The sequence below is a fragment of the Neurospora hispaniola genome (genome assembly GCF_033458365.1).
Source record: "Neurospora hispaniola strain FGSC 10403 chromosome Unknown B0T23scaffold_3, whole genome shotgun sequence".
Classification (NCBI taxonomy): domain Eukaryota; kingdom Fungi; phylum Ascomycota; class Sordariomycetes; order Sordariales; family Sordariaceae; genus Neurospora; species Neurospora hispaniola.
The window spans coordinates 1,145,466-1,157,572 of NW_026944408.1; the positions used below are offsets into that span (position 1 = coordinate 1,145,466).

General features: G+C 51.1%; 2 protein-coding genes across 2 annotated transcripts; one reads left to right on the forward strand and one right to left on the reverse strand.

Annotated features, from left to right (window-relative positions):
* Positions 1 to 146: 146 nt before the first annotated feature.
* Positions 147 to 3,621, reverse strand: B0T23DRAFT_376351 (THO complex subunit 1 transcription elongation factor-domain-containing protein). Its single transcript, XM_062836950.1, has 4 exons — positions 2,973 to 3,621; positions 2,073 to 2,903; positions 954 to 2,012; positions 147 to 884 (listed from the first exon to the last, which is right to left on the reverse strand). The coding sequence occupies exons 1-4, from the start codon at positions 3,243 to 3,245 to the stop codon at positions 444 to 446; spliced, it is 2,604 nt and encodes an 867-aa protein (XP_062693768.1). The 5' UTR covers positions 3,246 to 3,621; the 3' UTR covers positions 147 to 443.
* A 484-nt stretch (positions 3,622 to 4,105) lies between these two features.
* Positions 4,106 to 9,061, forward strand: B0T23DRAFT_376353 (P-loop containing nucleoside triphosphate hydrolase protein). Its single transcript, XM_062836951.1, has 4 exons — positions 4,106 to 4,572; positions 4,636 to 4,736; positions 4,799 to 8,263; positions 8,327 to 9,061. Exons 1-4 carry the CDS (start codon positions 4,301 to 4,303, stop codon positions 8,821 to 8,823), a joined length of 4,335 nt encoding a protein of 1,444 aa, XP_062693769.1. The 5' UTR covers positions 4,106 to 4,300; the 3' UTR covers positions 8,824 to 9,061.
* The last annotated feature ends 3,046 nt before the right edge of the window (positions 9,062 to 12,107 follow it).

A 12,107-nucleotide genomic window follows, 5' to 3' on the forward strand; every position in this document is an offset into this window, starting at 1 on the left:
CTTTGTGTTTCTTTTGTTGTGCGACGGGTATAAAGTGAGCGAACGGCCTCGTTCAGAAAGACAATGACAGAATCCAGAGATGAGACACCTTTTTTACTCGAGAAATGCAGACCAACATGGTCGTCGGTCTCTTGTGATAAATGCCTGCTGTGGAAAAGATACAGCACCGCTCTAAGAAGTTTGTCGGCACAAGACCGTTGCTCAATGTTCGTTGGCGGTAATAAACAAATGTTGTATTTTATTCGAAAGCCAAGCCCTGGTCTTGCTGCAACTATGCCGAACCCAATGTTGGCTGTGCTTTTCGGGCAACCACAGTCAACACTATCTGACCAATAACATCCATCACCCGTCTTACCCCATCTTCATCCCCAAATCATCATCAGGAAAGTAGCACGATCCTGACCTCGATTATTACGACTTATCCAGCTCCCAACCCATTGGTTCTAAGTCTCAGGTGCAGAAGCCGCATCCGTCATTTGAACGTCTTCATCATTTCCACCTGCTGTTGTCGTTGTTGCGGGTTCCTCCTTACTTGCGCCCTCGACGGCGGACATAGAGACATCGCCGTTTTCAGGTTCCCGATTCTCATTGTCCTCCTCGGTCGAGCCATCACCATTGGTGGTGGTGGTGATTGCCTTGCCGTATACAGCGACCTCAAGGGCGGTCCAATCGTCGCCACCGTCGATGACTAACTCGTAGAAATCTGGGGACTTTTGTTGCTTTGCGAGTTCGGCGGCGTCTTTGAGGATGGCTTGAATTTGATCCTCGTTTCCTTCGAGACCGCTGCCGGTTTCTCTTAGTTGCGCTTCTAGGATTTCTGGCGAGGGAGGCTCGATGCAAATGAAGCGCGCTGAGAAGTCCCAGTCTTTGACTTGTTGCGCGCTCTGTTGGGGGGGTTGAATAGGTGAGCAGGGGACCGCTTAGGAGTGGCAAGTGGGATGGTCGGAACTTACATCGTGGTTCATCTCCATAATAGCAACCTTGCCTGCCTCACTAACGGCTTGTATGTGTTTCCTGCTCGTGCCTTGGCTGTAGTCTCCTTCCGTAAACTCGATAAGCTGGTCGCCGTCTCGCATCATGTTGAATGTTTGTGTGTCCACAAAGTAGTAATCCTGTCCTTCCTTTTCGCCTTCTTGAGGTTTCCGGGTGATGTGAGCTGGTACGCGCGTAAAGACGCCGGGGTGTTGGCTGGCTAGTCGCTTCGCAACACTGAGTTTGCTGGTCCGGCTGACGTCTACGACAACTATTGGCTTCCGGTCATCGGGGAAGACGGCATCAACAGCAGCCGTAGAATCCTCTGCCTCTTGTGGCTCGGGTTCTTTAGGCTTGTCCTGGAAAATGACGTCGATGTTGTCATCACTATCGATGTCGTCGAACATGGCCAGTTTGGATCTGCTGGCGACTCTGAGAGCCACCCAGGTAAGACTGTTCTTGGCCTCAATTGCCCTTTGCTTCTCCTTGGGATCTCTGGCCATCTCGATATCGAATTTGGCATCCTCTAACTTTCGTTCGAGTGTCTTGAGGTCAGGTTGTTGGTACCGTTCCGGATTTTCGAGCTTCTTCCAAGCTTCGTCCGGGTCCTCATCTTGTAGGAAGTCCCAGTTCATCGAGCCCATCGGTGCATCTCTCATTTTCTTTGCTGTTGCTAGCTTGCCTGCCGCAATCTTGGCATCAAGGAACGCTTGAGGGGAAACGGCGGGCATTTCGATAGGCGGGCAGCCCTCTACCTTCCAGTGCACCCAATTCTTGTCCCTGCTCAGGACAGTTTCGACCATCCGGTAAAAGTAAGGACCTTCTGGGCCTAGCTTGAGGTAATCGGCAATTTTCTTCTTCATGTCTAGCACCCAGTTGGTGTCTTCCTCACTCAACTGTTGATCCGAATGTGATACGGACTTGTTGGGTGCTTTGATGCTGGCGATTTTTTCCTTACCCTTGGGTGAGAGGGAAAGTAGGAATTCCATGATGATCAAGGCTTGAACGAGTACGTTTCGACGTAGGGCAAGATCACCAATCTGCGTTTTATTTTTGGTCAGTTAAGGGACAGAATAACAATAGTGAAACAGGGAACGGACCTCGAGTTTAAACAAATCACGACTGGTAAGATACTTTGGGTTAAAACCATTAGCCAACTCGTCATCCTCACCTTCACCACGCTTCCTCTTTAGTGCACGCTTGCTCTCATCGGACTTGTCCTTGGAATCCCTGGACCGTGCGCTTTGATCAACCTTGATGCTCTGGAAGGTAGCCATAGTCGCTTCTAGACCAGACTTGAAGGAGGCAAACTGCGCGGGCTCAAACAACTTCTTTGGCTGATTGAAGCTCTCCTGCAGAGACCAGAAGATAGGGTATAAAGCCTCCAGATCGAGCGCCTTGTCCTGCTGCTTTTTGGCATCTGTAGCTCCGGGCTTGGGAGTTGATCGCTGCTCGCCGGTCTTTTGGGCAGATTCGCCCTGCGTCTCCGTGTCGACATCCATTCTATCGGCAGAAGCATCCTCTGTCTTTGTTGGCTCTTGATCCCATGTGGTAACATTTTCGACGTGGTACTCTCCTCTCAGGTTGACGGAACTTCTATCTCCGAGCGGAAAGCTCTGAAAGAGGTAGATAAACACTCTACCAGAGAACGCTGGATCCAGAGCCCTTGATAGACGTCGAAGAAGCTCATTGCAGGTACGGAGAATGACCAGCTTCTTTTGACCAAAATGCTTTGCTGTGATGCGCTCTCTGCGGGACTCGAGAAAGTCAAACACCTTGCGACAACCGGCAATGGTCTGACTGTCAAGCAGCTCCTCAACCAGCCACAGAAGCAGGGCGGGATCACATTGCTCGTCATCAGAAAGGATGGACAGGATGTCAAAGAGGTTCCATACTCGGGCAAAATCTGGCGAATCGATAGAGGTGGTGGCCTGGCGAAGTCAGTCAGCTTGGGCGCAACCTAAGCTGGCAAACTCGGCAGGATCTGAAGTCAAACTCACGATCAGGTTGCTGAACGTGTCTCTTACGGCAGTCTCGATGATGGCGTGCCGCTGTGTCCGCTTTGCATCGTTTACTTCACCAGCTTGGCTGGGATCCACGCCAAGGGCCTCGTTCAGCTGGGTCTGGAGATCTTGAAAATCGGCCTTGTCGAGAGGAGGTTCGATGGATGCCGTCGGCTTTACTGCTTCTGCGCGTGCCAAGAGGTTTTCGAGAAAGGTCGAAAAGGCGGCGACACCGGGGACGCCGTGGCTCTCAATCACGCTGGAAGGCATCTTGGCTCATTGCCTGGCAGCCTATGTCGATACTGAGTGAATGTATGCTATCGATATTAGTTTCGTCGAAGTCGATCGCGCGAGAAGGCTGAACGAAGTGCGAGCAGGTTTGGCGAGAGGTGAGTCTAGTGTTGCCGGCAATTCTCTGTGAAGATGATGCTGATAGAACCTATGGATTGGAGAATGAATGCCTCTGTCCGGAGTATAAGGTCAGTGAACCCTGAAACAAAGGGAAAGACCAGCAAACCGCGCTGTTTGTGAGATTGGTGGAAGTAAAGATGGGAGAAAGAAAAGAGTAAGGATTCAGATAAGTTCACTTGTTGTTGACTGAGACAGACACCGGAGATGGGAGCATTACACTACAGTGGAAGCTGTGACAAGGCTAGATGCAAGTGGGTCTTTTGTCCGTGCTTGAGCTGCAAAGGCTCCATTTACAGTCCGATGCTGGTTTGTTTGATACCTTGGTACACAACGAAGGTACTCCTAGTAGTGTACACTAAGCCATCTATCACAAATAGTGCCAAATCTTACAAGGGCAAGTCAGAATGGCCGAGTACAATTCGTAAAGACATTGAGAGAATTTTATATTACATGTGGAATATTAGAAATAGCGTTATCAAGGTAAACTCACGTATTATCTAGCTATGAAAACGTATAGGAAAGTTGACACGAGGTCTCGAGCTAACAAACAAACCAGTATGTACTGGACTGCATTCGTGCATGTGGGGAAGGTGTGGATGCGAGGACTGTGACACTCCTGCAAGGCTGTGAGCGCTAAGAGGTTCGACTCTGAAAGGTACCTTGCAATTTGCGGTGTACCTACTGCCAACTCGAGGTACCTCCAGCTCGCAGTTCCTTCAGTAAGTTTGGAAGCTGCAAACGCTAACACAGGTACCTCCAACTTATCGCTGATAGAGATCCCGGTAGTGACCCGTACCGTCACTCTCGCAATTGGAATATCGGACTTCCAAATTTCCAAATACACCAGCAACGCGGTTGGACGAATCTCTCGCCCTCTGCACGCGACAACAACTCTATCACACATTTACCCCAAAATGCCGCCGGCGAAACGAGTAAAAAGCAGCGCGAATGCAGACAAAGGGCCAGCCGCTGGCTCGGGACGGCCCACAACCCAAGACTTGGAAGGGGACAGCGAGTTTGCCAACCTTGCGCGCCAGCATTGGCTGAAGGCGACAAAACGCGCCGACGACGCCAAAGTCAAGGTCAAGAACGACGTGCTCAAGAGCGAGATCTGGGACGCGCTAGAGAAGGATGGCTTCCCTCTCAAATCTCTGTTGGTGCTGGAAGGCCTACAGACTCTAGAGAGGCATGTATCGCCCTCCCCAAAGAGATGTGTGTACCTTGATGTCTGTCGCTAACTGGCTTATAGCTACCTCTGGCCTGGCTACGGCGAAGATTCGTCCAATTACCACGTTCTCTTGATTGTTCTTATAGTCAATGCCAAGCGCAGGGAAAGACTGGACGCATGGGGTAAGTCAATGCTCAGGACGTCATATTTCATGGCAATGATGAATAACCAAATACCTGTGTAGGCCTCTTCAATGACCGCCCGGCCGACTTCTCCGACCTCTTCCGCCGTGCCCTATCCATGACCCTCGACGACTCGTTATCCTGGAGCATCAGGACCCAGGTTCTCCAGTTCATCATCTACGCCTTCGAGAGCTTGGATTGCGCCATTGTCCGGAAGGAATGCGCACCCCTTGTCTCGATATCCATCTGGCACAACCTCTCCACCGAAGAGAAGCGCAACGAGCTACTGGATTCGAATACACAACTGAGGAAAACCTGGAGGGCATCCGCCAAGCGATATGATGCGGCGGACGACGCAGGGAAAGCCCGCCTGCGATTCGAGAGGGCCTGGCTGTACAGCTCCGTCCTGGAATTCTTCAGGGTTCTTTATACCCAAAACGCCAAACAGGACCAGGTCATGTACTGCGAGCGCTTCCTCGAGTTCCTGATAGATGTCCTCAGCCAGCTCCCGACAAGACGCTACGCCAACACCCTGCTCCAAGACCTCCATATCTTGCCCGCTCTACGCCTGTCGCCCATGTACAACGATGAAGGAAACGGTCTTTTGCGGGATCTCGCCAAGCTGCTCTCGCACTTTGTGTACTTCACGGTCGACGACCAGACAGGAGTGCAGTATAGCAAGACGGAGGCGTACGATCAACACTGCGCCAGGCTCGCGAAGCTACAAAGGACATCCTTGAAACACTTCAAGGACAAACTGACAGTGCTTGCATTGTCTAACTATGGCTCCATCGACAAGAGATCCGACCTCTTCGGGCTGCTGGATGTCTTGACCGACGAAGAGCTCACCGAGCTGTCTCGATTATTAGGCATGCGAATCAGCTACCCAGAATCTTCGACCTTGGTGGTGGACCGGAGGTTCTTGATGGAGGTGCTATTGTCAACCTTCGAGCGTCACAAGACTTTCCAAGAAGAGGCGGCTGAGCTGAGTGTTCTTCCTACGGAAGAGACCCTTTTTGAGACTGGCCTGAGAAGGACCGATCACTATGATGGCTCGCGGCCTTTGGCGCTGCCAAAAGTGAATCTGCAGTATCTCTCAGTAGGAGACTTCCTTTGGCGGTCGTTGACACTCTATCGTTGCGAGGCATTCTACGCTATCCGACAAGATATCGAGGCAGCCTTGGCAAGGCTAAAACCGGAGGCTCGACGTACCGGCGAGACAGTATTCACGGGTTTCTCAAGGATGGCTTTGCCAATCAGCAAGCCAACAATACTCGATGTCGTTCCACCGCTTGTTGGTACTGATGTTCCTTCCACTGTAAAGGCTGAAGTAACCATCGATTTGCGCAGACTGACAGAACATGTTCGTCGTGACTGGGACGCTCTTCGGCCCGATGACGTGCTGTTCCTGGTCGAAGTAAATGCTTCCAAGGCAAAGAATGTTGAAAACGGCGGGGCGCCTCTTAGCGAAGCCGAAAGGTTGGGACTGGTGACTGTCCGTACTGCAGAGGTGATCCAGATAATGGATGACAGAGGTCGTGCAGTCCGCGATGCACAAGCGTACTTTGAGAACCACAATCGGAGCTACGTACGAAAGATCCAGGTCCGTTTGGATGCTCATGCCTACAAGCGGGACTCGGAGGGGAAGCGGAACGTGTATGATGGCATCAATCTTATCGTCCGTCGCAGCGGCCGCGAGAATAACTTCAAGCCGGTCTTGGAGTCGATTCGGGACCTTACCCTCTCCGAAGTACCACTCGCTCCATGGATGCATGATGTCTTCCTGGGATATGGTGATCCAGCTGGAGCGACTTATAAGAACCTCCCTAATAGGATAAAGAAGTTGGACTACCGCGACACATTCCTAGACTGGCAGCATCTGATCGATAGCTTGCCCGGTAAGAATGTTGAGCCCAGCGAAGATGTCTCCGGAACCATCAACCCCCCTTTCGTCCTCGAAACGGTTGAGAAGCCTGCCGAGGAGGGCGCCTCCAAGCCTTCCAAAAAGAGGAGGCGAGATGATGAACCTGCTCTTATCTCCGAGATAGAAACAGTGAAGGTTTCATCTTACAAGCCCCCGAACAATGGGCCGTATCCCATTGATGCGCCCAAGCTCAATTCGGTCCGGTTCACACCCAAGCAAGTGGAGGCCATCATCTCTGGCTCCCAACCTGGCCTCACGGTAGTCGTTGGGCCTCCAGGAACAGGCAAGACCGACGTTGCTACCCAGATCATCAACAACATTTACCACAACTTCCCTGAGCAGAAGACTCTGCTCATAGCACACAGCAACCAGGCCTTGAACCAGCTCTTTGCTAAGATTGTGGCGTTAGACATTGACGAGCGCCATCTTCTACGTCTCGGACATGGTGAGGAGGACTTGGAAACGGAGGGCAGCTTCAGCAAGCACGGACGTGTAGAATCCTTCCTCGAGAACCGTGATCGGTATCTTCTTGAAGTCAATCGCCTCGCTGCTAGTATAGGTGCACCTGGTGCTCACGGAAATTCGGCCGAAACAGCAGGCTATTTCAACAAGGTCTATGTCCAACCCGCATGGGCCAAGTTCAGTGAACTTGCGAAGGCTGAAGATGCAACCGCTGAGGACATCGTCAAGGCCTTCCCTTTCCACTACTACTTTGCCGACGCGCCCCAGCCTTTGTTCCCTCCCGATGCTGACGTCGACACTGTTCGGGAGATTGCCAACGGCTGCTACCGCCACATCTCCAAGATCTTTACAGAGCTTGCCGATGTTATGCCCTTCGAAATCCTCCGCCGAGATCGCGATAAGGAGAACTACCTCCTTACCAACGAAGCCCGCATTATCGCCATGACAGCCACCCACGCTGCCATGCGCCGTGGTAAAATCGCCGCTCTAGGCTTCCACTACGACAACGTGGTTATGGAGGAAGCTGCTCAGATCACGGAGATTGAGAACTTTATCCCCTTTGCCATGCAGAAGCCCAAGGACGGCAAAGTCCCGCTCCAACGCATCGTCCTCTGCGGTGACCACTACCAAAACTCCCCCGTTATCCAGTCGCTCGCCTTCCGTCACTACGCCAACCTTGAGCAGTCCCTCTTCTCCCGCCTCGTCCGCCTCGGCGTGCCTACCATCAACCTTGACCTCCAGGGCCGCGCCAGGCCCTCCATCTCGAGCCTTTACAAGTGGCGTTACCCATCGCTGAACGATCTTCCGCACACCATGTCGGCTACCGAGTTCCTCACTGCCAACGCCGGCTTCCGGTACGATTACCAGTTCATCGACGTACCTGACTACAAGGGCCAGGGCGAGAGCGAGCCAACGCCGCACTTTATCCAGAACCTGGGCGAGGCTGAGTACGCAGTGGCTATCTTTATGTATATGCGCCTGTTGGGCTACCCCGCAGAGAAAATCAGCATTCTCGCTACCTACGCCGGACAGAGGGCGTTGATTAAGGATGTATTGGGCCATCGGTGCGCGAAGAATCCCATTTTTGGAATGCCGAGAATCGTTACGACGGTGGACAAGTACCAGGGCGAGCAGAATGATTGTACGTTCTCCATTCCCTTTGTTTATCCCTCCTCTAGCAACCCACTAACACGCTAATTCACAGACATCATTCTGTCCCTAACCCGCACCTCCCGCGTCGGCTACCTCCGCGATATCCGCCGTCTAACCGTCGCCCTCTCCCGTGCTCGCTTGGGTCTGTACATCCTCGGCCGCCGCTCCGTCTTTGAATCATGCTACGAGCTTCGTGAAGCCTTTGAACTGCTTCTACAGCGTCCGGATAAGCTGACCCTCGTCACCGGTGAGTTGTGGCCTTCGCAGCGCGTTCTAGCCGACGAAGTCGGTAAGGAAGGACTTGAAGGAGAGACGGTCATGGAGGGTGTGGAACACTTGGGACAGTATGTGTTCGAGATGACCAAGACCAGGATCGAGCAGTTGAAGGAGGAGGGAAAGCAATTGCCCGCTCCTGATGAGAGCGAGGCGCAGGTAGAGGTGATGGCTGCGGAAGGGGAGGAGGATGCTGAGGTTGTGGAACTGGCGCAGCCGGATGGGGAGGAGGAGGAGGCTGTGAGAGTTGAAGGGTTTGAGGCTGAGGAGGAGTGATTCGAAACTGGATTTGGGTTGTCCGAGTCCTAGATATGCATGGTAGCGTTTAGTTGTACCACATAGTACATGTGCATGGTATTTTGGTCCGAGAACAAGCGATAAAATAGAGGATATGGAAGATACTGCAATTTGACAAACCCCCATGAGCCATATGTTTGGAAGTGACCTTGACGATAACGCCAGTGTTTCTTCAACATAATTTCTGATGTACCTCTCACGAATATCTCCTCTTGCTGTGTGTCTTTATAACTTGGCCTGTATTTGACCAACTGTTTACTGTCTTTGTCAACTCAGCTGTCAACTTGACCAAGCACGTCCAACTCTTGGCTATTGGGTTTTGTCAGTTGGTTCTCTAGTCTAGCATATGAAAGTGATGTATGTAATCGAGCGATGATCATCACATGCAGCAACCGACCAGGATAGGTATTTAGCTCCTGGCATTTGATCAAGCTGAGCTACCTATCTCCAACAAGCAGAAGCAAAGACAAAAAAAAAAAAACAGAACCGATGATCAGTAACCATATAAACCCCAACTTTTTTCTTTTTTTTTTTTTTTTTTTTTTTTTCCCAAGCCTTTGAGCCGATCACTACCGAACGAAGCGGCAAGGAAGTTGAGGTTAAGGAACCCCAAAATACTACGCGAAGGGTCCAGCGGTTCGTTGGCGTAGTAATTCGGTATTTTGGCATTGTTTTTAAAAATAATTTTTTTTTAAAGTATTTTTTTTAAAAAAATATTTAACGTGTGGACAATCAACATTGATCCCGTTCGAATCTCCGAGGTCGACAACCGCCCGGTGTCGGTGCATGGCTCGTTGGTCGTAAGTCGCAGGTTGCAACTTGAAAGTTGGAAGTCGGCATGCATACCTACCTACCTACTGGCTGGCACATCCTCACATCTTGGATCTCACCAACTTCCGGTTCCAAAACCTACGCAAAAGTGCCCAGTTTCAGATACATTGTGTACCTACTCATCAGTAAATGCGTTGCTTGCATCTTCTGACTGCATGTGGTTGTAACTGCTCAGCCTTCTTCCAAGTTTACTTCCGAGTCCGGTCGTGGGGCCGTTTTGTAAAGTTCTCAAACAGCTTTGGATGATGGAAGGACGAAGGAAGAGGAGAACAATGAGAAGCAGCTGTGTAACGCGTGGCATTGTGCTTTCAGGTTTCCTCGAGTCCCCCTCCCCACGCCAATACCCAACGCCCTACGCCCAACGCCCAACGCCCAGATGTCGACATGGGCAGATGGAAAAGGCTATGAAGAGTGAGGCGAAGGGCACGGACTTTTGCTCAAACCGGTATCCTGGCCAGGCCTTGATAGACCTTTGTTTTGACGTCTCGTTTTGTTCGTCGGTTGTTCCATTTGAGGTTCTATGCAAGGGGACAAGGGGGGTACAAGTATCAGTGCGGCGTCGCTGTGCTGGGTTTGGCTTTCTTTCATTGTCTGTGGTACGTAGGTCTCTGCGTGGGTGTCTGTTGGTCGATGGCTATGGCTTATGGCTTGGGCTTGGGGTTTTGACAAAGCCAGAGTTCATGGCCAGCCGATGGGATGGTGGGTTGGAGTAAACCAATGAAGATGGTTGTTCTCCAGGCCACTGCTGAGCAAGCGACGGATACCTCTCAAGTCCTGTTGTACCTACGTATCTAGGACTTTGACGGTTGTGTTATGTAGATTTTGGCCGGCCAGCATGAGAATATACTGTCTATTGTAGCCTTCCGATCATGTTTGATATATCGTAGGAAACGATATGGAGTAGTGTACCTATGTACGAAAAAGGAAGGGGGGGTCGTAAATGCAGATGGTACGAACCGATACATGGGCTCCACTGCCCCACCATCTAACGGACCTCAGAAAAGTACTGTGTACACCGTCTTGGCTGAGGTGGGGTTTCCCTGCTTTGAAAAATCGGAACGAACGACGACAACGACGAGGAGGGGGTTGGGACTCTGCGAGGTACAAGTACACTACATGCGAACAACGCTGGGGAGCCCTGATAGCCTGGTAGATAAGGTGAGCTCGCCCTTCTAGGGTAGTAGAACGGGCATGGGCGTATACAAGATGGTGGTTTTCTTTAGTTGGATTACAGGAGAGGTGAGAAGGGGGCCAAAGGTTAAGCTTTACTTTGGAATTTAGGAGGTGGTGAGTTCAGGCAGCAGATATGTTTCTTGGAGAGATTCGCAGATGATGATGCCTTGCAGGTCGTTAGGTTGTGTCTGGTTTTGGAGGCGACGAAATCGACTCGAACTTTTTTTGGGGAGTTCCTGGGGTGCATGGAGGTGGGGGTCTTGCCTAGAGCGAGGGGCAGCGGAGACTTCAAGGGGGGTATGAAAATGTACCAGCGCCGAGAATGTTGCTGTTCGCTTGCTGGGACATTTTGCCTACCAAGGAACTTGGGATGCCTAGACTCGATGCCCTGAAACCCCCATTTGGGTACAGATGTTGTTCAACTTGGCTCGTCGTGGACAAAATAGTTGAGACCTTTGACATTATACCTTGGATATACTCCCACTACGTATCCAAGCGTCTTTGTAACACCTCTGGTTGTAAGTTCTAGGCAATTTTTAAATGAAAATATACAAACAGGACTCTAGCCGATGTCTTTTCGAATTGTTGTAATCCCTATTACAAGCTTGCAACAGCCTTTTCTTTAATCTTGACGAGCAGTAGTGGACTGTTTTTACCTAACCTGTTGGCTGGTCTCACTTATTTTGTCTCGGACGATCTTGGCTCATTGTCCCAGGGGCCGGAGGCTGGTAAGAGCGCTTGGGTTCCCCAATTTAAATCCTAGACCCAAAGAACGGGAGATTTGGAGAAATGAGAAGACGGCAAACCCAAAAACTTTAGCGTCCAGATACCAACAAAGACCCGAGAACATAAGGTCTACACTGGTGGGTTGACGTCATAGTAGTAGACATAAAAGCAAACCGACTCGGCTGCTAAATGGTAGATTATGTGGGAAGATAATTCGACTGAAAAAAGATCGTGGCGTCGTAAACGGGCGCTTGAGGGCTTGTAGTGAATGAGTCAGATATGGTTTGCAGCGTGGTGATTCGTGAGTTTTCCGAATTTCCAAATGTGTGCCATACGTGCCATACGTACCATACTATCGGCGATAAGAGGGCTGGAGGGCACCGGGAGGCATATGAGGGAGTACAGAGTGGTAAGCACAGACGAAGAGCATTTGTCGCCCCGGCCTCCTGTATATGTTGCCACTCACTCATCACTGTTGCAGGCGAGCTTGGGCAGGTAGCGTTGCGCTCCCATAGAGAGGCCGAAAATGCTCA